Source organism: Epinephelus moara, chromosome 2 (assembly GCF_006386435.1).
Source record: "Epinephelus moara isolate mb chromosome 2, YSFRI_EMoa_1.0, whole genome shotgun sequence".
Taxonomy (NCBI): domain Eukaryota; kingdom Metazoa; phylum Chordata; class Actinopteri; order Perciformes; family Serranidae; genus Epinephelus; species Epinephelus moara.
The window spans coordinates 12,092,928-12,117,079 of record NC_065507.1 but is presented as its reverse complement, the minus strand read 5'-3'; the positions used below and the strand labels follow the sequence as shown (position 1 = coordinate 12,117,079).

Here is a 24,152-nt window from a genome sequence, read left to right as displayed (position 1 = left end):
GTAATTATTGGTGTGATATTACCAACCCGTGAGGATATAACCTCTGCTAATCAGGCCCCGACGGATCATTACCAGTCAAGAGTCTAGGTGCGTACATCAGGCGCATGCGCGTTCGTGAGGACCACATCTTAGCAGCCCAATATTGTCGTGAGGACACTTGAGTTATCTTAAAAAGTGATTTAAGTGCCGAATTTTATGATTTGAGCTTAATTTATTGAGTTTCTTTCCACCCGAGTTTGCGCTAAAGCTGAAGCGGAACTCTTTTCCGTTGGGCTTTGACACGTCAGCTGTAGGTGCCGGACACATTTAGATGATGCACACGCCGCTCTTCCTGGTTCTTCTGTTTTGATGTTCACCGATGTAACCTCTTTTGAGTCAAACGGTAGTAGTTTTCTGATGTTTCTTACCTTTATTAAGATGCCACAAATAAGCGGTTTAATAAACATAGACTAGAAACCGACTTCCGGTTGATTGTTTCTGTAATTTAGCCGTTTGTGTTCAGTTTCTCTGATTTGGCATGCTGTCATCATCACCAGGTATGCATGAAATCATCCACTGCATGTGTGAGTTCACTTTCTTTTTTTCACGTCATGCATGTCCTTTGTATGTCTTTATATTTGCTTTGATTAATTACTGGGAAAAAATGTTTATTTCAGCGTTTAACTGTATGTTGTCTTTTACTTTTAGGCTAACGTATCACCTGGCGATTTCAAGGTGACAACAGCCGCTAACATATTAATTGATTTAACCGCTCCATAATTGGCCTTAATTGCTTTCTGGCAGAGACTGAGGGTGTCAGTGAGCCAAGCAATGAGTGTGGACATTAGTTAATGACTTATTTAACACTATGGATGGTCAGTTTGTCTTTTTTGTTTGGACTAAATCATTACACAGTATGAACTACAAAGTTTTATTAATTCAACACAATTCTGGATCTCCTTTAAGGCCTCTGGAAGTGTCACCTTCACCTTGACCCCCAGTAATAACTGATTGTCACATTTTTTTTTTTTACAATGGTTTACTTCCTGGGCTCGCATGTGCCATTTGCATATACTGTACATGTTATAGGAGTGTGCTAACCATCACTGTACTCAGTCGGAAACTAACCTGGCCGGTTTAGCACTTGTTTGATCAATTGTTTGTTTTTTTAACATTTCACAGCTCGTGTCTATTCAATCAATATTGTGTTTTACTTTGTTCCATCTATGTATTTTATCTTTATTCTTGCTATGAGCAGTAATTGTTAGTAACTTTCTGTACTGTTGCCATTATGGCAGTGCCTTCCAAAAAACAAAAAATTTAATCTCAGTGGGTTTCAATTTATGATTCATGGTAGCTTCAGAGACTTGCAGTCATTGTTTCTGTCCCTCATCTTTTTCTGTAGATTTGCTGAGGGCACAGCTGGTTTGATGCCCACTGCTCCACCATGGAGCACTCTGAATTTATGACACTCAAGAACGGGCGGCAGAGGAAGATGGCAGGTGCCTCTCTCCCACCTGAGAACATGAGGGACGTGGACAGGGATGAGGCAAGCTCTGAACCAGATGTGGAAGACGAAGCAGAGGGGCTTATCAGAGGGTCAGACTCTGAGGACAGGAGGCACAAAGTCCGGCCCGGGATTCGTGGCGAGTTGGCGAACGTGTCGCTTCTTCTGTTCCTGTACGTGCTGCAGGGGATTCCTCTGGGACTGGCTGGTAGCATCCCTCTGATCTTACAGAGTAAGAGCGTCAGCTATAAAGACCAAGCCTTCTTCAGCTTTGTCTTCTGGCCGTTTAGTCTCAAGCTGCTGTGGGCGCCACTGGTGGACGCTCTCTACTTCAGCAGGTTTGGTAGAAGGTAAGAAGGATACATGTATACTTTTTATGTTGATGTTCTGATCCCCCTTTTTTCCCTACACTGTATGTATTTTTATACCTGCGACCTGATTTTGCAGAAAGTCGTGGCTGGTGCCCACACAGTACCTGCTCGGCCTCTTCATGCTCTACCTTTCTTTCACGGTTGATTCACTCCTGCAGAGTGAGGGCGGACCCCAAGTGGTAACTCTCACAGCAGTCTTCTTTATGCTTGCCTTCCTGGCAGCCACACAGGTAGGCAATCATACACCCTGTAAATAGTCCACACACCAAAAACTGCAGCTTTTGGAATTTTTAATCATAGCACCACATGTGACGTTTCAGGCATCAGACATCTGATGGAGGGCTGGTGCCCGAAACGTCACATGTGGTGCTACAATCATGAACACTGTAACACAAGCACACATTCAGGAAGAGAGATACAGTGGAGTAGACAGTTTCTCCCCCATCCCCCAATGACTGTACCTTCTTTGCCCCCAAGGACATAGCTGTGGACGGCTGGGCCCTCACTATGTTATCCAGAGAGAATGTGGGCTATGCTTCTACATGCAACTCGGTGGGCCAGACAGCAGGATACTTCCTGGGGAATGTGCTCTTTCTGGCTCTGGAGTCTGCAAACTTCTGCAACAAATACCTCAGAGCAGAGCCTAAGGACACGGGCATTGTCACCTTGTCAGGTATTTTTTATCCCTGACCCAATAATTAAACTAAAGAAGACTGTAACCCTTGTGACACTTAACAGCAGAACAGTAATTTTGGTTTAATAAAGTGTATTTTCTATTGTCTTCTGTTCCTCTGCTGCAGACTTCTTGTTGTTTTGGGGAGGGGTGTTCCTCATTTCCACAACGTTGGTAGCCATTATTAAAAGGGAGAATGAGCCCGGCAAAGGAAAGAGGAGAGTCCATGAGGAGACGCAGGGTGTCACGGAAACCTACAAGCTGCTGTTCTCTATCATCAAGATGCCCACAGTCTTCACCTTTTGTATCCTGCTTCTCACTGCGAAAGTACTTGATAAATATTTAGTTTATCTTTGAAATATAACTTGGAAGTGTTGCTTTTGCATGTTTGCTTAACATGGTCATGTGTTGTGGATGAAAGATTCCTCAAGTCTCCTCTCTTTGTTTTTTTTTTTTGTTTGTTTTTTTAGATTGGCTTCTCTGCAGCAGACGCAGTGACAGGCCTGAAGCTGGTGGAGGCTGGAGTTCCCAAGGAGCAGCTGGCATTGCTGGCAGTGCCCATGGTGCCTCTGCAGATCCTACTACCTGTGATCATCAGTAAATACACAGCAGGACCCAGACCTCTGGATGTCTTCTACAAGGCCTTTCCTTTTAGGTAAAAACACACACATAGGCACACAAACCCATGCGTACACACATTCAAGAAACTAAAAGCTAACAGAATGTTGTGATTGTGTGGTTGCAGGTTGCTAATAGGACTGGAGTACGCTTTTCTGGTGTGGTGGACCCCCAGTGTAAAACAAGAAGGAGGATTCCCTGTTTACTATTACGCCATAGTGCTTCTTAGCTACGCGTTGCATCAGGTTTGTATTTCTGCTACTCTCTTTAATATCTTGCTTTTCTCCTCTTTTCTGCTTCTAACTCAGCCTTTATCATAGTTTCTCCCGGTGACAGGCGACATGTAGATCATGACAGACTGCTCCTAAGAAAGGCCTATTGACCCCCTGCACATTATATCCAGTATGTCCAAGTGTGCTCGTAGGATGGGTAATGGACACTGATTGACTGATATCAGCTAAAATGACTAGATTGAGCACAAGAGGCAATTTTAAAGTTTCTGGTTTATGACCCAACACCTGCAGAACTAATGACATTTCCATCAGCCTCAGCTGGACTTCGTAGTGTAGTGCTAATTAGCAAATGTTAGCGTGCTAGCTTGCTAAACATTATATCTTATAAACAAGAGAATGCCAATGAAAAAGGCCACCCAACCCAAGCATACGAGATAATACATACCCATAATCAAGCACAGTTAAGAATCTTGCAGAGACCAAGAGAGAGAAGCGGTTCCTATTTCTAAAATAAAAATCCCAGTTTCAACTTATGCCTTGTCACAAGTAATTCAGTGTGTGGCCAAAAAGGACTTCCCAAACACGTGCATTTACCACAAAACCTTACTATTTAAAGCACTTCTGCCTAGACAGTTTCATGCACTGATGAGTAATGCAACGGGACATGCACGTGCATTTGAACTCTGCTCAGTGAAAATACACGGGCAAAGGTCAAACACACACACTTGGCCCAGGGGTGCTACTTGTATGATTCTTTGTTCACCATGGAGGCATTTAAGAAAAATACAAGTTTTCTTCACAAATTTAACATGACATGGAGTGAAATGATACACAAATTATTGTTTTGTGAGTGAAGTATTCCTTTAAAATAAAGCCCCTGTACTTCCTGTCAACCTTGTGTCATTTCCTGTTTGTGCCCCCAGATGTCACTGTGTAACAGAAGAAAATCAGTGACAGGGAAATATTTATCCCCTTTCTCTCTTTTTCTTCTTCTTAACATTTCTGGCATATTTGAGTGAGGGAAGTAATGTTTTAATCTCTGTTAATTTGTGTTTTAATTAAATATGAAAACGATTTTAACAGAGATGTAGTTTTTGGTTGTCACCTCCTGAGACATTTTCAGTTTTTCCAAGCTATTTGAGATTGGTAGGACATGATAAGTATAAAAAACCGAAACATTATCAACGATAATAAGTAAATAAATAAGTAAATCCTCAAACAAGACAACAATAAAGCCCTAATGTCTTCAAAGGAGGCAATAACAAAGTCCCAATGTCCTTCAACGAGCTGATAAAAAATTCCCAATGTCTGCAAACGAGTACTTTCAAATTAATAGTGTCTTGTTACTGTTGCAAAAATTGGTCCCATTTGTATGGCATATCAAACTAGAAATGTTATTAATAATAAATTAACAAGTTTCAACCATTAAATTTGATCACGTTTTGGACCTTGTCTACTTTTGTGTCGGATCGGCTGCAGACTGACTTGGCAGAGATGGCTGCTATCTTGTTTTTACTAGGATTAGTGAAAGGGAAAGTGATGTCCTTCAGTCTAACTGCTGCAACTCAGGCCATCTGACGCCTCTTTGTTATCTCCTCCACCTGCTGTCCATAGCCTTTTTTTCTGTGTGTGAAACCTAAAGAATCTCAAGGTTAAATAATTGATTATATACTATTATCTGGACCTTGGATTTCTGCAGGGATCAGTACATAGATTAAATAAATAAAACTGATGTAATAACAACAAAGTCTTTAGGTGTCTTAAGAAGTTTGAGAGTTGATCTGCTCTAACATATATTTCCGGTACTGCTACCCCAGGTGGCGTTGTACAGTATGTACGTGGCCTGCATGGCCTTCCATGCCAAAGTGAGCGACCCTCTCATCGGCGGGACCTACATGACCCTGCTGAACACAGTCACCAACCTTGGTGGAAACTGGCCCTCCACTGTGGCTCTGTGGATGGTGGATCCACTGACCTCTAAGGAGTGTGAGGGTGCTGTCGGGCAGAGCTGTGGCTCTCCAGAGGAGGCAGGGGTGAGTAAGCATCAGGACAGAGTCTGCACTACTGTGGTGTATGTCTTCACCTCACCTTGATTAACTATTTCCTTTGTCCCTGTTCTCATCTTCCAGCTGTGCGTCAAGGAGGGTGGCGCTTGTGTGACCACACTGGACGGCTACTACGTGGAGTCAGTGGTGTGTGTTGTGATTGGTTTAGCCTGGTGGTTGTGGTTAGGGAAGAGGATGCGGCAGCTGCAGGAACAGAGCCCCGCCGCATGGAGGTGCAGAGCTAATCAGTGATGCCGCTCCACCATCAGTACCACAGACTCTTTGCATACCCCGAATGGTGGACATAATGTTATTCCATTCTTGTTCGTCTGGTTTAGTCCCTCTGGTCCTGCTGTAGCTGCTGCGTTCAGAAAACACTCTCACACCTCTGTCTCCTTGAAGCACATCAGTCTGATGAAAGACAACATTGTCTCTCTGGGGGTAAAATCATTATCACCGTTTCTCACGCTAACTGTCAACAACCTGAAAACTGAAACAACCGGTCAGACTAGCTATGAATATTTTTGTTTTTGATGTTGAAACCACATTCTGCTGCTCCAAACAGCCTAACCAAACAAGAGCTGGGTGAAAGAGAGTGTTCAAATATCTTTCTGGGTTGGTTTTAACCTGCTTGGATAACCAGTTTGTTGAGTTCATCTGTTAAATTCTTTGCAGTTTCTGCGTAAAAAAAAAACTTCTTGAAATTTGAGCCCCTCACGGAAAAAATCATCAGTAAACTCAGCACTTCAGACTGATTTACCGTCACGTACAGTCACAATTTAGTCTATATTCTAAGGATACTAAAGGGACATGACAAGCAAAACATACACATACACTCCTCCGACCTAACTGTATAAACTCGTGGATATGATTTCCTTTTTTTCATGAACTGTCTGAAGTGTCTTGATGCTGGTTATTCAAAGTAAGTTCAACCCAGTGCGAACACTATCTGTCATTGCTGTTTGACTAAGACCTGAACCAATGTTTTTCTTTTTTAAATAATTATTTAATTACGTTTCCTCTGAAGTGATTTGTGCCTTGTTTAGAGTTTCAAATTTGTTCAGCGCCAACTTGTTTGAGTTAAATAATAAAGGCAGGGACATTTACAGTCATTTGAAGATGAAGTTGTTAAATTGATGAGTTTTCTGTTTTACTGTAGTTTGGTAGATTACACAAACAGGACTGCTTTTATTCTTTCAGTACTGATTACATTCATTTCATTATTTCTTTTTTTTACAGTCTCTAAAACATGACACTGAAAACACATTCCTTATGACCTATGACCTATTTTATTATTATCAATATCATCAATGCTTAAATGAACTATGTCAAAAATATTAAATGTTTTATCTTTTATTTTTCCAGACTTTCCTTAAATCTGATCAGTTTTCTCCATGATAGGACCAATTCAAATCTTAAATAGCAATATTGGGCAGTGCAGCTTTGAACTGTTTGGACCCGTTAGTGATTTCTGCTGAGGTATTTTTACGTTGCAAGCGGAAATATTTAAAATCTATATGTATATTTGTTATTTGCAGCCATGCCTTAGTGAGTCCTGCAGCATTTTCCATTTTTATAGATGCATCATATTGAGACACTGTATGTAAAAGGCCATTATGCTGTATACTAACTATTACTGCAACACTTTACAACAGGAGTCCTGTTTAGGACTTTTTAACATCCGTTTTGCAGTGTAGAGGATCTCTCAGCAGATCCCATCTGAGTAGGACGTTAACACCAGCTTGAAAAGTATGTAAGTAAATACATACAGTAAATTTCTCACCCTCCAAAAACGATTAAGGATCCCAGACCAGCAGCCTCGAAGAGAAAATTGATAAGCTGTTTATGTTCTGCATATTGTACATAGAACTGATTGTTACAGTGTTTTCTCTGAAGTCAGCATTGATAATTCAAATGTAAATGTTGAAGTAAACAATCAGGGTTCATGTAAGAATAAGAGAGCCAAATTTTTTAAATTGTGCTGCATAGTTTCTGCTTTCTTATGCCGACTTTGTGAACCACATGAAGGTCAATCAGAGGTCATTTTTAGATCACTACGGTAGCAGCTGTTTTTTTTTAATAAGTTTTGGCCAGTGACTCGTCTGAAATGCACATAAGTCCATTATACTGTACATTAAAGAAATACCTCACCACTCAAATGACTGGTTGTATATCAATTACTCAACTTGTGTTACGTTGAATTTGTGAAAAAAACGTTTTCTTGCATGCCTCCACGGTGAACGAAGAATCCAAAAACAGAAAATTCTTGCTGAATTGAAGTCATAGGGGCGTGCAGTTCAAAACATCCCTTCACAAACTCTCTTAAAACCTGTGCAGTATAATCCCAAGTCTCATTTATCCAGTCATATGCTCAGTACTTTCCACACAGACAGCCCTTTCTAACGGGGAAGTTAAGTACACGTAAATGTATCTATTCTCTCCTAAAGCCAGACTCCATTGACAAAACAGTAATTTTACCTCACTGAACATGGGAGCTGCTGGTCTACCACCGCCTCCATCAATAGGTTGTGTTAGTATGCGACAGATGTGTTGATGTAGCGGCCCCTATGACTTAAATTAATTCATAATTTTGTCCGTTTTTGGATTCTTCGTTCACAGGAGGCATTCAAGTTTTCTTCATGAATTCAGTGTCGCACAGGGTGAGTTAATTGATATACAAATGTTCATTTAAGGGGTAAAGTATACCTTTAACTTCATACTTAGTGAACTTGCTTTGATGTGTAATGGGCCTTTCATTTGTATTTGTACCAGCACTTCACTGTAATATGCCCTGAGAGCCTTTTTGCCATGAACAGGGCATTGTGTTTGTTTTTTCCTCTTTTCAGATTGACTGTGTGACTGATGATTTCAGCAACAAGTGCATTTGTTCTTGTAACACTTCAGATCAGTGACTTTAATCTGCTAAACTGGCTTTTAGGTGGTGGTAAACTGTTAATTCAGCTGCAGAAAATGGTTTTAATTTATCACAATGTTACCTCATAACCCTGCAATTTATTTTTTTTTAATTTAAGTTTGATTTTTTTTTACTTACTTTTGTTTACAATGAGTCCAAATCCCCAATCATATAAAGGAAAAGCATAGCACAGGGTGACGGTATCGTGAGAAATTTAAATAAGCTAGCAGCAGCGCTCTATGTTTTAATGATGAAGGTGAGGTACTGTGACGTTCTGGATTTTAAACAAACCTTATATGTAATTAAAAGACATATGCACACTTGTGAGGTCTGTTTTTTCCCCTGAAATCAGCATTACACAAAAGACAGGATGCATTTTGTATTTTTTTACATTTTATTATAATTTTCCTTGCTTTTTGGGATTTCTAAAATTTCCCTCCTAAACAAGTGAACGCTGATGCAACAGGCTGTAAATGTTGCCCCGAGTTTTTGGAGCATTAAACCCCACAGCTGCAGACGGTGTCCAGATCAACTGGTGCCACTGTCTCCAGTACGAGTTCACTCCAGGCGTCAGTTAGGGGTCTGACATCCCGTCATCGCTGAGGCCCCGCAGTCTCCTGGGTGGCCAGAGTGGGGTTGAACAAAGCAGCACCGAGATCAGTTTGACGTTTTGGGTGGTCATGGTGATCAAGCTCAATTATGTCTGGTGATGCGTCAGATAATCCAGTGATACATCCCACGGTGTTGTGCGCCTGAAGAGCAGATAATTGATGTATGGTTCCCACATCAAATAAGCCATCCACAACACCAATGCTGAAAGAATGTAAAAAGTCAACATCTTTTTTTTCTTGTTTAATTTAGGCTCTCTGATTCATCACTGATGTATAGCACAGTTAATGCATCCACTTTGTAAAACATCGTAAGACATAAAGCTATATTCATCAACACTAGAACGCTTGTCCGCTGCTCACAACCATCATTTCTTTGATCTTTTTCAATAATAAACCTAATTTTTATCATTTCATTTTGAGCCAGTGACTGTCAACATCTCCCAAACGGATGCAATTACCTCGCTGGCATTCATTCAAATAGCACAAAGCACTTTGGACGTCGTCTTGTACAGTAGACTGGCTGCATTTTAGAGTAAATCGCTTGCATACTGTGTGATACATCATCGCCTCTCATTTCCATGTCGCTCCTCATATGTTTCCAGTCCTACTAGTCCAGTTCAGAAAGGTCATGAGACCTGAGGTGTCGGAGGAGAAGTGGTGAGGCGGTGATGTCGTTGGTAGCTCTTAACTGCAGCACGCTGGAGTCCCAGACCCACACACAAACTCCAGGTTGTGACAGTATATGGAGTGAGCGGATGTGCAATTTCGGATTTGAATTGTCTCTAGCATCCTTAATCTTTTTGCTTTGTTTCTTAAAAAATATCAAAGAAAAAAAAAGAAAAAGAGTCACGAAATAAACTCTCCTAAAGAGGCGTTGGTGGGTCATAGGTTCATACGTAAATGCTCGGGCCGTTTGGCCACGACGGGATAAGCTTGCTGCTTCATCTGAGCCAGGTTGACCCCGGTAGGCTGACGGATGGGAAGAGGGGCCGAGGCTTCGGAGCTCGTTGTGACGTCCATCTGCTCTGGGGTGGACAGCTCCATGGCCTGGTCCTGAGGTGACTGGAGGACGCTTGGTCCTCCGCCTTGGAGAAGGGGACTCCGGGCCCAGCATTCCCCCCCTGAGAACTTGACTGGGCTGAAAGGACAAGAGGAGAGCGGGGAAACAGACAGATGTCACTGAGAGGAATTTGTAACCATGACAACCATTGTTATTTTGTGATACTCCTGGTCTTCTAGAGCTAAATTCAGCCTTGGTGACCAGAACTGAGACACAACATTTTAGGAGAGCAGACGTCTGTGATTAATCCATTAGTCTGCATGATAAAGAAAGCCAAAACCCAGCATTATTAATGACATGACAACAGAAACAATAACATTTTCATGATGTGGGTTTAATTAACCGTGAAATGTTGGTGTTGGACTAATCAAGTGGGGCTAGTCATATGTAATTATCACAAACATGCTGTAGGACAGCCGGTTTTACTTTGTTTGACCTCAGAAGAACTGAAGCTGGATTTATAAATAAATTACTTGGGAGGAAACTGGAATCATTTTTAAATCATTTATTTGTATTATTTTTGTTATATTGGGAAAAACAAAATTAGTTAAAAACCAGGATCGTTAAACATGTTTTATATTGGTAATCCATGTGTTTAGTGCTGAGATTCTGCGCTATGAAAGGTTGTGGCTCCCTCTGTTGGGAAGTACTGGTTGTGCTGGCTGCAGTCACCTATAATTAATCCTACCTGTGTATACTGTTAGTGACACTGCCAGGATACAAGCTGAAGAAGGGCATCTTGCCCGAAATTTCCATGTGGCAATATATAACAGTCAAATTAAAGAGCTTCCCAAGTCTTCACTTTTTTATCATTTACATTAAGGATGGAGCACCCAGTCTTCAAGGTTTAATTGCGAGTCGAGTCCATTATGAAATGTTTAAATCAAAAATATACAACAAGAATTGAGTGCAATGAAGTGAGGACAGATTAAAGACCCACTGTGGGAACATGAGGTTAACCAGTCAAAGAGTCAACCAGTGCTCGTGCCTGCTGCAGACACACTGACGTACCTGAGAGGTGTTCTCGGGCTGCCCATGATCCGTCGAGGTGAGCGGATCTTTGGCTCAAATGAGAACCTTTCTTTGATGTTTTCCAGGACAGATGGAGCGACGTATGTGAAACCCTACGGAAACAAAGACGTCAGAGACATTTATCATTACAAACTGAAATGGAAAGTAATTAAGATGAAATTGAACTGTAAGCGAGACTCTTTCTTTTGTGATCAAGAAATAACAGAACAAACACAAGACGGGGAAAGTAACACAGTCAGAGAAGTTACCAGGAAGGCTTGATTGGCACTCTCACTGAGGGTCGAGTCATCCGGGCTGTCGACTGGCGTCTGACTGGTGAACTTCGAGTCGAACTGACTCACATCTTCAGCTGATTGCTGCAGAGATAGACGGGAAGACAAGCACAGGTGAGAAGGTGCAGCAACACGAGGAGATGTGTCAACTAACAACACTTAGGTCTGAAACAAGAGACGACCTGGGTTCAATTACCGAAACTTGTTTGGTTGGTTTAATGTGGGTAGGTAACCAGAAATAAAATCCATCTCCATCTCACAAAAAAAAAAGACTTGAGCTTCTAAAGTAGCTTCAGTTGTGAATTCACAGAGATCTAATTTCAACATTTAGCATTCTCAAATTTCCCACCATAAAACTCAGACCTACTTGTGGTCTGCTCCTCTGACACTCACCAGGAAAGGTTTGAAGGGAGGCTCCACTTTCCGAGCCAACAAATCCTCCCAGTTGATGTGTCTAAAGAAGAGATGAGCCTACGGGATATCAAATACAAAAAGAGGGACAAACAACATAGCTTTTAGTCTGGGAATGTTTAAACAGACTACCATTCATCTAACCACAGCTTTTTCCAATACATGAGTGTGTGTGTGTGTTAGTGTCAGGATGTCCTGGGACATGGACTGTGCATATTAGGGTCTTTGGGTTTGCAAAGTTGTACTTCTAGTAACTTAAACTAGCTGCTTGTTGCAGATTAAAAAAGCATTGCACTCCCTTTTATGTGCTTATGAAAATATCTGGTGATATTTGTTCTCACCTGCACCTCTGTGGCATCTCCTGCTCCTGCTCCCAGCCGCGACGAGGCGTTCCTCTTCAGCAACTGTACAACCAGCAGTCAAATGTCAGACGAATACTTTCACAACTCCACATTTAATTTGGATAGACTTGTGTGTGATAAAAGTTTTTAAATAAACAGGAGATACCCGTTTCAGGAGATCTCTTGCTTCTTGTGTGAGGTAGGGTGGGAGGCTGAGCTTACACTTCAGGATCTTGTCAATGGTCTTTTTTCGGTTTTCACCAGTGAATGGTGGCTACAGAGGGAGAAAGAGAGGAGTAGTTATTAAAACATTCCTAAATTATGTTTCATATTTTAGAACAGTCCATTATAAATAGTGAGTAAGAATGTTTTGTAACTGACCGCCCCTGTGAGCATGTCGTACATCAGAGCGCCCAGACTCCACCAGTCCACTGCTCTGTTGTGTCCACTTCTCATCAAGATCTCTGGGGCCCTGCAACACAGTGAGTGCACATTTCTTACTAATGAGTTAACGCTAATGAGTCAACAGTAAGCGTGAAAGACGACGGAGATCAAGTGTATGAGTGAGCAAGGAAGCATATTTGTATGCAAGCGTATCAAAGAGACGGCACTAGTGTGATTAAAGGAGTGAGGAGGAAAATGAAAGAGCACAGCTTACATGTATTCGATGGTGCCGCAGAAAGTGTGGGTGACTGTGCCGTCGTGAATCGACTCTTTACATAGCCCAAAGTCTGTCAGCTTTACATGGCCTGGGAAAAAAAACATCACATATTCAGATGCACTTATTTACAAATTTTTGTGGCAGATACACATCTGTGTTAAATCCCTTTATTTACTGTTATTTATGCGACATTTGGAATGTTTTAAGGTCAGATACTAGGTAATCTGAGACATTTTTTTGGACAAATAATGCAGGATGGTTTGAGTTACTTTCATCACATGCACACATGGATACCAACACACACACACCTTGGCTGTTGAGCATGATATTTTCAGGCTTTAGGTCTCTGTAGATGATGCCCTTCTGGTGCAGGTGGCCCAGAGCCATGGAGATCTCTGCCAGGTAGAAACTACAGAGAGAAACAAAGAAAACATTTTAATGAATACATTAACTTCATGCCAAAAAATAGTGCTTTATTTCTAAATGAGGATCCAAAGGTCTGATATGCATTTAGTACCAATATACCATGTGTTTGTGGTCAGTTTCATTTCACTGATGAGGAAGCGTAGGCAGCCTTGCTATAGTTACCTGCAGTTAACCTGGTTGATCAAATCTGTGTTCAGACAAAATTTCAAAACTTCTCCATGACTTTTTAAGGACCCATAATATAATTTTCACTTCGGAAAAGCATGCACTTCACTGTGTCTGCTGCACTTGCTGGCTTGGTTATGGTACTTTTCTACACATACACATGCAGGAGAGTCTCGCTTCCTGTAACAAACGCCGCCACACTACACCACAAATATACGTAGCGTCTAAAAGCGGAAGGCTTGGCTGGTGTAAGTCATGGAAAATGAGAACCGTGCAGGTTTTGCATTTGCATCAAATAAGTTGTTTGATTTGCTTTACTTGACATTGCACATCTTTCAATGTGACTACTGCGCATTGCAACATCGATGCTGAAACAATCTATCACGCAGCCGAGTTGACGCATATTAGAGCTACGTTACGTCAATGGCTAACTTACAGAAAATAAATTTGCTGTTATGTTACTTTCCAGGGAAGGTTATCCCCAGAAGATTACTGTAACAATAAATTTCATTACAAACCACAAAATTCCATGACTTTTCCAGGTTTTCCATGACCATGGGAACCCTGCTCATGACAGATGACACAGATAGTCTGCTTAGATGTGTGTACATCCCTAGTCAATATAAAAATGAACACTCACCAGGCTGTGTCTTCCATGAAGATGCCCTCCCTCTCCAGCTGCATGAAAAGTTCCCCTCCTGCACAGGTGAACACATTTTGACGCTGTTAACATGGGTACATGCATACTATGCTTTAATCTTCCTGCAGATTGTGTGTTCGTGCCAAGTGTGTGTGTGCAGTTCCTGTACTGACCACTCAGGTACTCCAGGATGAGATACAGCTTTCCTCCTGTCTGGAAGGCGTAGATGAGATCAACTATGAAGGGATGCTTCACCTCCTCCAGGATGTTCCTCTCCGCCTTGGTATGGGCTGTGTCCTTGGCGTTGCGGACAATCATAGCCTGGTGCCCCCATTTAGAGGAAGTGTATCAACATTAGTCACACAGCGGTGAAACCACACAACAAAACTGTCCTGTCAACAGGCTGTGTATTACTGCCTTATGAGCTGCTTGCTTGTTTGTCCTGGATGACTAACAGCGAGACAGTGAACGTATTCCTCTAAAACACCTGAGAGCTGAGCAATTAAGGCAACTATGTCACTGAGATACAGGAGTGTCGTTTCTTAATTATTGCTGATCTAGTTTAATTAATAAATAAAGTTTAACAGATGCAGGTCATTCTTCTTGTCCTTAATTATCACTCACTTAAAGAAATGCAACACTACAGCTTTACAATGAACTCTGTGTTTTGAAACTGGAGAATAATGATGTCAATAGACTGGGCGCTCCTGCGGTTTTATATGTACAGGGCCTTCTGTTCCCCCGGCTCCCCGCACTCTTCCTCTCCTCTCCTCTCTCCTGCTCCTGGTTCTGTTTATGTTTGCTAACCACTTCTGTCAGAAAGCTAAAGAGCTGCCTGTCAGCAGCAATGTTGTCTCAGCTTTGAGCGTCAGAACCACGACAACAGATGGAGCTCCAACAGGCAGATGGAGGCTGTGACGAGCCCCTTTGAGTCTAAGGGTGCAGCACAGGCTGGCTGACTGACTGAGGAGTCTGCAAACTTTCACTTTTTGCTGAGGCTGATTATGAATCATGAATTGTCAGCCCCTTCTCACTCGCCAACCGGGGCTTTGTTCACTTTACTGGGCTACCGATAAACTGTTAAGAGTAACTACTTGTCATCCACTAACTGCTCTACTGCGCTATGGGCTGTTACTTTTGTTGGATAATCTGGGCCCGTGTTTATTAAGCATCTCAGAGTCACTGTGGTTCAAACCTTGGTGTTGTTTATGAGCCTTCCTGCACACACGCACACACAGCAAAGAATCAAAGTTCTCATTTAAGAGTACATGACATGATTGGTATATGACAGTGATTAATTAATGATGACTTGTAGGACTTGTAGTGATTTTCTCAGGGGTGTATATAAAATCAACACACTCAAAACAGGCTGAATTAAGCAGAAAAATATTTTTAACAGCATTATGTCACCTGTATTACAAGCTAGTTTCACTCACAAAAACACTATATATTTATTTTATCTGTGCATAAAAATTACACACAATTTACACATTAATATATAATTATGTTTTGAGGTGGGACAATAGCAGCCATAGCTGTTAAGTCCTACATTATTGCTGTTGTAGCTATATTTTCTGTTTTTTATTTGAGTTTAAACTGCGATAACATTTTAACTTTTCATCTTGGACAAATTCTGATTTTTACTTTCGTCTGGTTTTTGAAAAATCTTGTTGTTCTAAATGTATTTTTTTGACATTGTGTATTTGTACAGAGTGTATTTGCATATTTGTCCTGTGTACCCGCTGGGAACTCCTAACAGGTTAGGACAGTTCTGCAGCTCTCCTGAAACCCCAGCTAGACATGATGGATTTCCTCAGCTGAGATAGCATACTCCTCAGTCGAAATGCGGGACTGCCTGTGGGTCACTCCGAGAATTTTGGGCAAGTCAGGACTGATTTCTTACTCTGGGATGCGTTGTAAACACGGGCCTTGGACTCTACCCCAAAACTACAAGCCTTTATCAAAGCAGCGCTGCCACTTTGAAGCTGAACGATTGAAACGACTGGTTGAAATCTGGCAGGTCTTCAACGTGTCACTGGGGGTCATTTTAGCCAATCAAGCAGAAGCAGTGTGAACATCCAGCGGAATCTAATGGGCTGAGGCAGAGTGTTTTAAGTGCCAAGGCTGCAGCAGCGCAGATGGCACTCTACCAACTAGCAGTGAAATCTTACCCCACCACTGGCTTCAAGGACAGCCAATATTTGCAGACAGAAGCACCATAATGTTTATTTGTAATAACAAGCATGCAGTTACGTTCACAGGACACAAACTGAGAGCAGCATGCTCTAATTGAAGCCATTAAGCAGAAAGAAGTACCTTTTTTAAAACTTTCATGGCAAATATTTTGCCCGCTGCGGCTCCAACAACTTTCCGAACTTGAAAAACCTGCACAGAAGGGAAAATGATTGACGTGTTCAAAACAGATCAACACTTAAAAGAATTTAAAGTCAATATAACTCAGTTCTTGACATTATAGTGGGAATATAATCCACAGTTTGCATTTGTAGGAGCGTGTGCATGTCAAGTGTACTTTTTCGTGTACTTTCTCAAGGCTTGCTGCGTCTTGGGTACCACAAGTACCTTTCCATATCCACCTTTCCCCAGGACCCGCAGCAGCTCAAAGCACTCCGGTCGGATGTTCTCCGTCCCCTGGTTGACGTTGTCCTCCGATATCTCGATCTTCTCGCAGTCGTCCATGTTGCTGCAGAGACACACTTAATGCACTGTGCTCTTGTGCAATTGTTTCTCACTGATTGGGTTGCAAAAACTATACACGAACCCCAAACACAAGAATACTTACAACTCGAATCCACTGCACTGGTCCATGATGTCGCTGATTTGAACCTGGAAGGAAGAAGTAGAAAAGAACAACATAAACAAAAGTAATTTTTCATTCAATAATCTCATAACAACGTGTCTGCATTTCCATTTCTTTCTTGTGCATACACACTTTGTCTGTTTAAATACTGTGATAATTAAGATTTTATAATGCTTGCCATCCTATAACCTATGAATAAACAGCTATATACAGGATAATGGCTGCAATAAAATAGAGAAACCAAGCTTCTCAATTGGTCATTTTCTTGTTTCTGCATCTAGAGTTTGAGGATATGCTGCTTTTTTCATTGAAAACAAGACATATGGAGACGTCACTCTGGATCCAGGAGACTGTGAGGGATATTTTTTTGCTATTTCTGCCACTTTATAGCCCGAACAACCAATCAGTTAATGAAGAAATAAATCGTCAGATTGATTGCTCATGAAATCAATAATCACTAGTTGCAGCCTGACTTAGATTTTGACCTACTGTACAACTTGAGCCAAAATATCTGCCTGGGACTGTGATGTGACGCTGTCAAACAAGAGCTGATGTGATGCAAGAGTTGCCCAATCTGTGCTAGATGGACATCAACATGATGCAAGGTATTAAGCAAAAGTTGTTTATCTTATTGAAAAAATCCAAGTGTGTGCCAAAATTATTATTAGTGATATTATATTTTATTCTATAATACTAGGTTGTTGGTGATGTTGTAGTTTGACACCTTCATAAAGCAGTAATTACACATAATTGAATAAATCACAAGTACAATTTAAAGTACAGGTTATTTTAAGTTATATGTACAGTGTAAATCTGCAGTAGTGTTTGCTGCTGCATTTCAGGTTCAGTGTGAACAGGAGCACACAGGCATCAGCCTTAAGTCCATACAGCCCCACTCTGCAACAGTCTTGCCAAAATAAACTGTTGCACACCGAGCCACATTTATCACTGCAGCACCTTTGGCCAAGTAAGGCTCTGCTTGCACAACTCCAACATGACAGCGAGGGTTTTTAAATGACACAGCGTTAGTAAAGCATGCAGCTCATCACCAGCTATCCTGACCTGTGTTATAAAAACACAACAAGTGACAGCTCTGTCATGATCGCTGTCATGCTAACGGCGGCGAGCTAGCATTAGCCTCGGCTAACCCTGCTGTGAAAAAGGCCCGAGAGCTCCGGCTGCAGGAGCAGGCCCGCGGTGGCTGGCAGGCTACCAGGCTAGCAGGCTAACAGGCTAACAGCTAGCTACTGTGCGTGAAGAGTTTCTGCTGTGACAACTCTCGCAGTTGCGTTCAACATCTTCCGTCAAAGTACCTCCTCATTCTCATCGTCGGAGACATTTTCCTCCGGCTGATCCAAATCAATGTCAAACACTCCAGCCATGGCAGCGCTTCGCTCGGATCGCTCTGTCACAGACCGCAAGAATAGCAGGCGTCCCCCACCTCATGGACAAACACACACGGCCGCCATAACCGGCTACTACACTGAGCATGCGCATTGCTACACTCGACAAAAGGGGCGGTAACCCGAGCTTTTATTTTGTCACAATATATAAAATTAACTATTAAATTAACCCTTTTAGACATTTCCATTGCCTTTGATAATAACAACAACATTTTAGAACAACTTTTAGATTCTCTATATGGTGTAAGAAAAAATTAAAAGATGATAAGAAAAGGAATATATAAAATAAAGGGAAAAAAATCTAATAAAAAAATTAATTCTGAAAACTCTAACATCCTCCAATGAAATAGAATAAAATAAAACAAACACAACTATTCTGACTGAACTATTCCAATCTCTGGAAACACCTGTATATATTGAGATAAATATTCAGGTCATAAGCATACTTGTGCTCTGTTGAGTACTAAAACCATTAAAAAGAAGGCAACTGAATCCACGTTTAACAAACTGTTAGCTGTTAGGGACTGTTCATTACTTATGAGATGGGAATAGATGGTGCAAAATGGGGGAGACACGTCAAATTTTTTTTAGCACTGGGAAGAGACTTTTTTATTTTGGCACAGGAGAGGGACATACAGTTTTGAATGGTTTTATTTTGTATTTATTTTAAGTAACCCCGAAAAGAAAGAACCCCAAATTTGAAAGGTATGGTTTCTTTAAGAATCGCCACAATCACACCATTTATCATAGCCAGAAATGTAAAAACAGAAATTATCATCAAATTTACAACAGTCCTCTGATGTGTTATTTTGAAGGAGGATTTGATTTTTGCTGAGAAAATAAGCTGGCTGTTTTTGTGATAACTCTCATTAAAGTGCTGTTTGCCCATTGCATTAATAAATAAACAAATAAATAATTAATATTAAATTAAATAATTAATATTATTAATATTATTATTTTTTATCAATATTATTAATATTAAATTAAATAAATTAAATCATTTATAAATAATAAAGACAATCCCTGATGCATTTTTTTTTTCATGTCTGCCCACAAACATCGTAAAAAGATAATAAAAACTAAAAATAATACTGCTGATAGGCCATACTACTACTACTACTACTACTACTACTACTAATAATAATAATGATAATACTTATTATCATTAATATAATTATTATTAGTAGTAGTATAGCCTGCTGTAAATTATATTTTATTACTAAATTATGTTGTTGTTGGGGTTTTATTGGGCAACCTTTTATCCATAGAAATACTTTTGTATGGAAGGGTAATGCTGCCACACCAGGAAAAAAAAATAATGGGTCAGTATTATGTTATAACGTGAAAAGTTTATTGTTCTAACAAGAAGTTTTTCACGTTATAACAGGATAATTTATATTATTAAGACATTAAAAGTTCCACATTATAGTGCAATATTTGGTCTTGGGAGGAGGTGCACCCATATACTCCAGTTGTGATTTGACACTTCGCTCTTTGCAACGAACAGGCATCAACATGGCCCAAAACAACATGAAACTTTTCACATTTTTACAATATAAATTATCACGTTTTAACATGAAACTGTATTGTTATAACGTGAAAAACTTCTTGTTAAAACAATACACTTCTCACGTTATAACGACCCATTATTTTTTTCCTAATGTGGCAGCAATACGCTTCCGTACTTTTGTCCTTTTACCACACACAAAAAGGAGTTTTATTTTGAAGGTCTTGGCAGTTTAGACCGGAAATGCCGTTCTAACTTCTCGTGGCGGCAGAAAACAGCTCGAGCACCATTCTAACAACATGAAGTGACAGCTCCGTGGATTCAGTTTTAAACCCTTTAACTCGCAGTATGAGTCCACCGTTAGATTTCAGACTGTAGATATGTTCTCACACTGTTATCGGACAACTGTCGATCCTTCTGGAAAGTCTCCACTCTGCACACCTGAGTGAAACATGTCCATAGTAACAGTTCAGCTCGGTCAGTGCGGTAACCAGGTGGGTCACGAGCTGTTAGACGTCATCTGCAACGATGCTCAGGAGGGACAGAGGAAGGTGTACAGCTCAGCCAGCTGTGAGAGGTTCTTCCACCAGTCTACACATGGAGGTAACACACCTGTTCACCTGTTCTGTGTGACGTATATCTGCTTCCTGTCTGTACTTAAACACACACCTGTCTCCCAGAGCTTGTAGCCAGGGCGGTGCTGATCGACATGGAGCCCAAAGTGATCAACCAGAGCATCAGCAGGGCTGCAAAGTCTGGCAGGTGGAGGTATGGAGAGGCCTCACACTTCAGCCAGAAGCAGGGCTCTGGGAACAACTGGGCGAATGGGTGAGGACATTTTACACCACCTTTTCTCTAGAATATAAAAACTAAAACTAAAGTTGGTAATGTGCTTCCTGTGTCCCACAGGTACTGCGTCCACGGGCCTCGTCACAGAGCTGTGGTGGAGGAGCTGGTGAGGCGAGAGGTGGAGCGCTGTGACAGACTGGCTGGACTCATGGCCATGATGAGTGTGGCGGGGGGGACAGGGTCTGGGGTTGGCACTTATGTTACCGAGTGTCTCCGAGACATCTACCCCAAGTCCTTCATCCTCAACCACCTCACCTGGCCGTACGGGACTGGAGAGGTATGGACACAGCTGTCAGGTGCCTCTTGGTATCCGACTAGTCTTTGATATTAGTTCATTATAATGTGTTATTAAATCTGTTCTTTTCCTTTCAGGTGATAGTCCAGAACTACAACTCCGTGCTGACGCTGGCTCATCTCTACCAGCTGTCAGACGCCATCCTGGTGCACGAGAACGACACGGTGCACAGGGTCTGCAGTCAGCTGCTCAACATCAAACACATCTCCTTCAGTGATGTCAACAGGGTGATTGCTCACCAGCTGGGAAGCGTCCTGCAGCCCGCGCTCACTGCTGACTCCCATGGAGTCTACAGCAGGAATCCTCTGGGTGAGAGATGGCCAAGACACACACACACACACACACACACACACACACACACACACACACACACACACACACACACACCAGGTTTACCACAGGGTATGAATTTCCTGGAACTGGATTAGGAGATGTGTGGTCTAAACAGGGAAAGATTTAAATTGAAATAAGTGTTTGTTAAGTCACTATCTATCACCAAATTAGGTAACACAATGGTGAATGAGCCTGTGGCCCAGTGATAAAAGCTCGTCTCATCTCATCTTATCTTATCCTAAAAACAACTGAAAGTAGGATCCAAAAACACACCTGCAATTACAGCTTATCGCCATAGGTGTCGCCAAAGAGAACGAAATGGAGATCTTCGAGAATGCAACTTAAATTCTTAGAAAAGTAAATGCAGAATTTAACTGAAGTCCTCCATATTATGGCAACAAGTCTTTCCGCCACTGATTCAGCCACACAATAGGTAGCGAAACAGGAAATAAGTTAAACTACCAACATCATCAAACCTGCGTACATTCAATCGTCACATGTGCTCTGTGCCGTCCTCATAAACCAGCATGTCTTAACCCTTAATGGTGCCATTATTCCTTCACGACTCTCAGGTGAGTTGGTGAGCGCCCTCGCGTGCCACCCGGAGTACAAGTTGCTCAGTGTGTCCACCATCCCTCAGATGGCCAGCTCCTCCATCGCCTACAGCACGTTCAGCTGGCCGAGCCTGCTCAAACACCTCCGACAGATGCTCATCTCCAACACCAAGATGGAAGAAGGTGAGTCCTGCCAAAATCTAATTTGGCTCCTCAGTTTCAGTTTAGCTTATTCAGCTGTTGTATGACTTAAAAGTGGGTGTAATCAGTTACAAGTGAAATCATAAACATGTCTGAGGATGCTTGTTGTTTGTCCTGTGTCAGGTATCGACTGGCAGGTGTGTCCTCCTGCAGCCTCTGAGCGGAGCAGGAGTCTCACAGCACCCAGCTTCAACAGATCTCTGGCCAACCTGCTCATACTGAGAGGGAAAGACGTCTACAGTGCAGAGACAGGTCAGAGAACTGGTTTATACATTGTATGCATCAGCAGCTCTGTTTTTCTTAACTCTTCAGAGTGCAGAACAAAGGGTGTGATTAATGTTCTGTGCACAGGTGGCTTCGAGGACCCAGCTCTGTACACCTCCTGGCTCTCATCAGAAGCAGCTTTCAATTTGTGGAAATCCCCAGTGCCTTTTAATAAGTATGAAAAATGTGCTACGCTGGTCAGCAACAGTCAGGCTCTGCTTAAACCTCTGGATAACATGGTGGGAAAAGCCTGGAACATGTTTGCGTCCAGGTGAGTCAGCTGCCATTACTCACAGAAGTGCTTAAATATCACTTTTAGGAAAGGCTGGGTCCAAACACATTTTCTTTTTAGCGCCCCAAGGCTGATGAAGGAAAGCCATTTAGTCACTTTCCTTTCCTTTTTTGTTTTCCTCTGTTACAGGGCCTACATTCATCAGTACGTTAAATTTGGGATCTCAGAGGAGGACTTTCTAGACAGCTTCACATCTCTTGAGCAGGTCATTTCCAGCTACAGTCAGCTGAGCTAGAAATGGGAAACAAGCACCACCGTGCCTTCAGACTCTATGTAGATAAGACAATACCATCAAGTGGGACATTCCTGGTGCTTTTTATTTATTAAAAAAATAAAACGTAAATAAAAGTCTCTGACAAGCTGAATGCTATACAAATTCTTTGAGTTTGTGTTACATCTGAAGCGGCAATTTCTTCACTGGGACACCCATTCAGTCTCTTCAAGGGGAAAAATATAGAAACTATTTTTATTAAATTATATTTTAATGGGCTTTGTGATTGGGTTGTTTTGTCAACTGCTGCTTGCAAACTGACAGAACTTTTATGCCAACTAAAGCACTCAGAAAAATGGACATTTCACCAGCTACAATCCCCGCTGTCTCTGCTGAGGAAGATCACCTGTGTGGTTGAAAGCTCCAAAACAGCTACTAAATTAAACCAGCAGTGAGACCAACTTGAGCTATTGTACACCATAGAGAAAGAACGCTGTGTGTGCTGCCACATGTAGGTTGTAACCCAGCTCTATCTCAACATGTACCAACATTGTCATTCAATTTATTCACAAAACCCCCCCCCCAGAAAAATACAAGTACAATTCATAAGAAATCTCCATTATTTCTTTTAAATGGAGCACCCTGATAAGCTAACGGCAGCTTGAGAACAGGGGCCCATACATGAGGCAAATTGTATTTTAAAATGTGTTTATGAACACATCTAGATTTAAGGAAAGAATGCATGTAATATACAGCAACATTTATAACCTACAGAACTCCAAGACTAACCAAAAAAAAACACCTAGAAACTAAACTAACATAATGCTGACTACTGAATGGTCCAAAGACATTTTTCCCATCAGCCTAAACAATGGTTTCACAGGTACGATTTTCACAATGAAATGGGCATTTGATCACTGGCTTTTTAACTTTCTTTTTGCCAGAAGAGGGCCTTGGACCTTTAAAGCTCCTTTATTTAACTTACCATAAAATTTTAATAGCCCAGGCTATTAATTGCTTAAATTACTTAAATCAACAGGCCTATATTTGGGACAGGCCTTTAATTCCTTTAACACAACTGTTGCTCAGCAAAGATCAGGAAATACAATAGCATTCTTTATTTAAACCAGTATGAATATTACTTGTATAAAATTAGGTTTCAGATAACATATCAATTAGGAAATCACTCATTTGATGTAGCTTTCACGGACAGCTCATCAGAAAGAGACAGAATTTCGGCACCCAGCTTACCGACACAATACCTGTTAAACAATTCTCACAACTTGGATTTATTTTTATGAAAAACCCATTTGAGTCTTTTGATCTGAGGACACTTGCAGACTAAAGGAAGATGAATACTTAACAGGGTATTCAAGGAATGGACACATAATTTGAGGTAGTCAACAACCTGGTTTTATATATCCAAAGAACTTCTATAAAAATAACTGAACTGTCTGGCAACCAGA

The 24,152-nt window shown here is 41.3% G+C and overlaps 3 protein-coding genes across 9 annotated transcripts; 2 read left to right on the top strand and 1 right to left on the bottom strand.

Annotated features, from left to right (window-relative positions):
- The first annotated feature begins 159 nt into the window (after nucleotides 1-159).
- Nucleotides 160-8,472, top strand: slc33a1 (solute carrier family 33 member 1). Of its 7 annotated transcripts, XM_050060084.1 has the most exons (11): nucleotides 322-382; nucleotides 537-563; nucleotides 688-714; nucleotides 1,385-1,836; nucleotides 1,934-2,087; nucleotides 2,335-2,530; nucleotides 2,658-2,857; nucleotides 3,001-3,185; nucleotides 3,276-3,393; nucleotides 5,199-5,414; nucleotides 5,511-8,472. In XM_050060084.1, exons 4-11 carry the CDS (start codon nucleotides 1,427-1,429, stop codon nucleotides 5,676-5,678), a joined length of 1,647 nt encoding a protein of 548 aa, XP_049916041.1. In that variant the 5' UTR covers nucleotides 322-382; nucleotides 537-563; nucleotides 688-714; nucleotides 1,385-1,426; the 3' UTR covers nucleotides 5,679-8,472. The 7 variants fall into 7 exon arrangements, with proteins under 7 accessions (XP_049916033.1, XP_049916007.1, XP_049915991.1 ...); XM_050060076.1 differs by lacking the exon at nucleotides 537-563 and having other exon boundaries at nucleotides 160-382; XM_050060050.1 differs by lacking the exon at nucleotides 537-563 and having other exon boundaries at nucleotides 160-536.
- A 4-nt stretch (nucleotides 8,473-8,476) lies between these two features.
- Nucleotides 8,477-18,262, bottom strand: rps6kb1b (ribosomal protein S6 kinase b, polypeptide 1b). The gene is made up of 15 exons (XM_050060096.1): nucleotides 18,091-18,262; nucleotides 16,760-16,803; nucleotides 16,540-16,660; nucleotides 16,276-16,344; nucleotides 14,133-14,280; nucleotides 13,960-14,017; nucleotides 13,037-13,137; nucleotides 12,726-12,816; nucleotides 12,449-12,539; nucleotides 12,234-12,341; nucleotides 12,068-12,130; nucleotides 11,709-11,786; nucleotides 11,292-11,399; nucleotides 11,023-11,135; nucleotides 8,477-10,089 (listed from the first exon to the last, which is right to left on the bottom strand). The coding sequence occupies exons 1-15, from the start codon at nucleotides 18,157-18,159 to the stop codon at nucleotides 9,834-9,836; spliced, it is 1,518 nt and encodes a 505-aa protein (XP_049916053.1). The 5' UTR covers nucleotides 18,160-18,262; the 3' UTR covers nucleotides 8,477-9,833.
- Nucleotides 18,263-19,928: 1,666 nt separating this feature from the next.
- Nucleotides 19,929-22,964, top strand: tubd1 (tubulin, delta 1). The gene is made up of 8 exons (XM_050067986.1): nucleotides 19,929-20,290; nucleotides 20,368-20,515; nucleotides 20,597-20,813; nucleotides 20,909-21,140; nucleotides 21,737-21,901; nucleotides 22,043-22,171; nucleotides 22,271-22,454; nucleotides 22,605-22,964. Exons 1-8 carry the CDS (start codon nucleotides 20,140-20,142, stop codon nucleotides 22,708-22,710), a joined length of 1,332 nt encoding a protein of 443 aa, XP_049923943.1. The 5' UTR covers nucleotides 19,929-20,139; the 3' UTR covers nucleotides 22,711-22,964.
- The last annotated feature ends 1,188 nt before the right edge of the window (nucleotides 22,965-24,152 follow it).